Genomic DNA, 5,000 nt, shown 5'->3' on the forward strand with positions numbered 1-5,000 from the left:
TGGGCCTTCTAGTAGGGGGCATTAAATATAAATCCTGCACTTTGTGATAAAAACATAATAATTAACATACATGTACAATAAGTCCTAATGAACCCATTAAGCGAGGGATCCACTTTTCCAGTGGCTTGTGGCAAGCGTAAAAATTAATTAAAATTAATTACGAAGACCATTTATACCACTCACACGCGAATGGGACACCATAGTATTTAGCAAGGCAGGATGTGGCGTGACCCCGGCCTGACCCGCAGATGTCAGCACCTTCCCTATTTCAGAGACTGGCGCTTAGCGCGCACTGCACTGGTTTGGTTGTTCTCATCGCCCATGGCAGACCAGAAACTGAAGTACGGCAATCCTTAGCGACAAAAGTTAGATTTTTAAAACGAAAGTGTTATGCCTTTTTCTTTCTTTCTTTAAAAAAAATCATTTAAAAAAAATCTGCTATTGAAGTGTGGTAATCAACAATAGGGTATTGCTATTGCGTTTAATTTTTAGATGAAAGCATTACATAACTGTAACTGTACAGTTTACAAAATGAGTGAATAAATAAATTAATAAATAGATAAATGAATAAATAACGAAAGAAAGAATGACACACACACACACACACAGAGAGAGAGAGAGAGAGAGAGAGAGAGAGAAGAAAATTAAAAAGAGATTGTTTTGTTTGTACAAGACAAAATAAGGTAATTAATTTACGGACTTAATGGTAGCTATTGACAACCCTGCAGATTGCATATTCTGTAAGGAAGTATGGTTAAATTGATTTTTTCGTATGATTAGAGCATATAGCCCTGAAGAGGCCTTCACAGTCGACAGGGTTCTGAGCAATGTGAAATTGAAACTTAAAGAAATGAGCTCGCCACAACTGTCTTGCTTTGTTCTCAGAGAGAGTTATGTCATGTCAATGCAGACAAGTATGTGGTTGCTGTGATCCGCCACAGTCCAAGTCGATGACTGAAGACGTGGTGGAAATCAAATGGAATCTTTGTGCGTGATGTCAAACAGCATCACAAGAAACTTTTGCTGATTTTAAAAGATTAGGACATTGCCCAATTCTGTTGACCTGTCTTTGTTTGATGAAGGAGATGGATATGAAGCAACGTTTCTACATTTTTCTAAGTGGCAGAAGAGATCTAGAACAGAGGAAAGCAGGGACAACCTCTAAAAGGAGACTGGGAGCATATATATATAAACTTAAGAATTTCAAATCCAGTGCTAGTCCTGTGAAAACAAGAAACCTGTTTGGTATTCATGCGAATAAATTAATGCATTTTTTTTAAAACAGTGATCAGGGTATACTGCAAGGAGCTGGACTTAGGACTTGATTACAAGATGAGAAACTGTGCAGAAGAGCTTCAGGATAGAAGTCTTTTAGTTAAATTTGCTTCAGGGGACATGGTAACAATAGATGTGTACCATACACATGCTCATTTAACTCTATAGACGTGCTGACAATCTGTCAAATGCAAACTCACGAGAGAAAAATAAAGACATGAACGATGATATGTCTCAGTTGTGTAGAATATACACGTATGGACTCGCACAATCAGGAATCGAGCAAACTGAAGTGCATTCATCACGTATCAAACATAAACTTCGCACAGCTCTTCCAGACCCCATTGCCACTTTACAAAGCAGAGAAGTGTTCTAATGTTTGACAAAAACCTCGGTGACACCATCAAGAAACACGCAGTTATGATTCAGAAGCCTCACATCTTGCAAAAACCGCTAAACTGATTAGAAGTGATCTGTTGTAGCCAGATAGTTCATTCAATGGCAAATTCATCCACAGAATGTCAAGAAAATTGTATACATTTCACCTTAAAGGCGCCCATCAGCATGATAACCAGTGGGCCAGATTCCATTGAAGAATTAACCACTCCACACCAGATTCAAACTGTTGTCAGTATATCACAGATAATTGCATATAAATGCAAAAAATAATTAAAAGCAACATCACATATGCAGCGCAACAGGACACAGACATCATTCCTAATCTACTGGCCTTAAAGTTCATTGTCAGACAAGAAAGAAAGGGCTGGTTGAAATCCTTCATAGCCTTGGCTTTGGAATCTCATACAAGCGTGTGTTGTCTATTTCAACAGATATTGCAAACAGTGTATAGCAAAAATTTGAAACAGACGGTGTAGTTCTTCCGCCAAGAATGATGACAAACATTAACATAGTTGGAGCGGTCGACAAAATTGACCACATCTCAAGATTGACAACAGCGGGAGACACCTTCCATGGGATATTTGATGCAGAATAAGCATGAAGACGCAGATGCAATTATGCACTTCACACCCCTAGTTCAGCAATCAGTGTCAGCCAGAATGGAAATAATGCCCCCCACACCCCTCTCTGTCACCTACACAAAAGTGCATCCAGTTGCTCTGACCTCCAAAGATGTCTAAATACCACCATGTAACGTCAGTGCAAAACCAGCCTTGAAAGCAAGACGCGCAACACTGAAAGTGAATGGTTGGTGTACTGCAAAGGTGTCAGCGTACTCAGCAAGGACGGAGGGGCGGATGAAGACATCAAGAACCGCATCAACAAAGCGAGGCATGCCTTCAACACCCTGCGGCCAATTTGGAACTCTATATCTCTTTCCACTCACACCAAACTGAGGATCTTCAACATCAACGTTAAGGAGTCCTCTCGTGTGGCTCTGAAACATGGCGAACAACCAAGACGAACACAAGCAAACGACTGGCCTTCATCAATAGATGTCTGCACCGTATTTCAAATGATCAGATGACCAGAGACAGTATCAAATGCCTGCCTCTGGAGAAGAACCAGCCAGGTGCCCATTAGTGAGGAGATCAGGAAGAGGAAATGGGGCTGGATAGCAATACCCTTCGAAAGCCTCCAGACGACACCACAAGACAGGAGGCGAGCGGGTTGACCAAAGCAGACCTGGAAAAGAAGCTTGGAGGATGAGATGAAGGCACAGCCGGATGGACATAAGCCCGGCTGAAGAGAGCAGCCAAAAACCGAGTCCGCTGGAGTACTGTTGCATCCCTATGGTTCAGAAGGAGTCAAGAGGCAAAAATCAAATAAGTCACTGCAAAGGTGTCATTGAAGATGAACGTGAGATCGCCACTTTCCTGGTCAGACTTCCATGCTGCACGTCATGAGTATCTGGACAGACATACTAGCAACATTGGCCATGCTATCAGAAAATGTGCACTGAATCGCAATGACAAAACATGTAATGGGCGTCGTGCAACCTGCGGTGGAGCATCCAGGGCAGCATGGAGTCATTGGACCAACCTGTGTATGCCCTGGGCAAGAAAAAAAGTGAAATGTGAAATTACAGTCACCAGTGAACGATATATTAAAATTTCTCCTTATCCTCCCACATCGGACTGCTGTAAAGGACTGCAGGACAGAAGGCAGTCAGGCATCAGCGACAAGGCCCACCACCCTTCCTTGGAAGCACTCTTTACCCTTATGAGAATGAGAAGGATTTTACTATTCTACAATCATTCTTCTCCACACTGAATCTAGTAAGTACGATATTGTCTGTCAGTGCTGAAAGAAAGGCAAAACAAGCGAATTGAGCGTATATGTTTGCAGTTTTTGGTGAATGCTTGATATGAATTAAAAACGTATCCAAGCAAAAATGTTTCAGACAAGCGTGTGGTGCCTCTGGAAATTGGCAGAGCTGGTCGACCTGGATTATACTTACATTCAGATTTACGATTGATTTTCTTTCATTACAAGTATATAAATAATAATAATAATAATAATAATAATGGTACTTATATAGCGCTGAATCTTGTGCAGAGACAAATCTAAGCGCTTTCGCACCAGTCATTCTCACGCACGCATAACTCTAAAACTGGAGAAACTAAAGACAAGGAAGAGGCAGGGAAGGGAGGCTATTTTGGGAAGAGGTGGGTTTTAAGGCCAGACTTGAAAGAGCTGAGTGTGGAGACTTGACGAAGCGAAAGAAGAAGTTCATTCCAATTGCAAGGTCCAGAGACAGAGAAAGAACGGCGGCCAACAGTCGAGAGTTTGAATCTCGGTATGCGTAAGTGGAGTGGATCCGAAGCTGATCGTAGTGAGCGAGATGGAGTGTAGAGGTGAAGGCAGCCACAGAGATAGGAAGGGGCTGATTTGTGAATACATTTGTAGCATAGAGTGCTGATCTTGTACTTTATTCGGTGTGAGACAGGGAGCCAGTGGAGATGTTGCAAAAGAGGAGTGATGTGCTCAGATCTTTTCTTTCTGAGGACGAGTCGGGCAGCAGAATTTTGTATGCGCTGAAGGGACTGAATGGATGAAGCAGGCAAACCAGACAATAGAGAGTTACAGTAGTCAAGGCGAGAGAGAATGAGAGAAACGACAAGTCTAGATGTTGCGTCAATGGACAGATATTTCCGCAGCAGGATTGACATGTCTGATTGATAAATGTTTGCATGGACAGTGTGTTGTCAAGGACAACGCCGAGGTTCCTGACTGAACTGGACAGAGGGATGGATGTACTGCCAAGTTTGATTGTATTAGTTGTAATGGAAGAGTTTTTGTTTAGTTCCTATGATCATTGCTTCAGTTTTGTCCGCGTTCAATTGTAACTTATTTAGAGTCATCCAATTTTGAATATCCAGGAAGCAGTTAGATGTTTCTTGCAAGAGCGACAACAGTTTTTCAGGTGTATCACTTTCTGGAGTTGAGTGTCATCAGCATAAGAATGATGATTGACATTATGGCGGTTGATAATTTCAGCGAGAGGAGCAGTGTACAGTGTGAAGAGCACTGGGCCTAAAACAGATCCCTGTGGGACTCCATGTTCAATTTTAACGGGTTCAGACTGGAAATTATCAACAATGACAGACTGGAATCGATCAGTGAGATAAGATTTGAACCAGTTTAGAACAGTGCCGTTGATACCAAATGTAAAATGAAGACGGGAAAGAAGGATTGAATGGTCTATCGTGTCAAAGGCGGCTGACAAGTCGAGAAGAGTGAGAAGGGAGATCTGTCCTGAGTCG

The 5,000-nt window shown here is 42.0% G+C and overlaps 1 protein-coding gene across 1 annotated transcript in view; it reads left to right on the forward strand.

Moving 5' to 3' along the window:
* Nucleotides 1-5,000, forward strand: part of LOC143281900 (uncharacterized) — a 27,991-nt gene that overhangs the window by 7,857 nt on the left and 15,134 nt on the right. The window contains exon 3 of the mRNA XM_076587182.1: nucleotides 1-6. This exon is cut by the window's left edge and continues 71 nt beyond it. Coding sequence (XP_076443297.1) covers nucleotides 1-6 — 6 coding nt within the window. The remainder of the gene's footprint in view (nucleotides 7-5,000) is intronic.

The sequence above is a fragment of the Babylonia areolata genome, chromosome 5 (assembly GCF_041734735.1).
Source record: "Babylonia areolata isolate BAREFJ2019XMU chromosome 5, ASM4173473v1, whole genome shotgun sequence".
Taxonomy (NCBI): domain Eukaryota; kingdom Metazoa; phylum Mollusca; class Gastropoda; order Neogastropoda; family Buccinidae; genus Babylonia; species Babylonia areolata.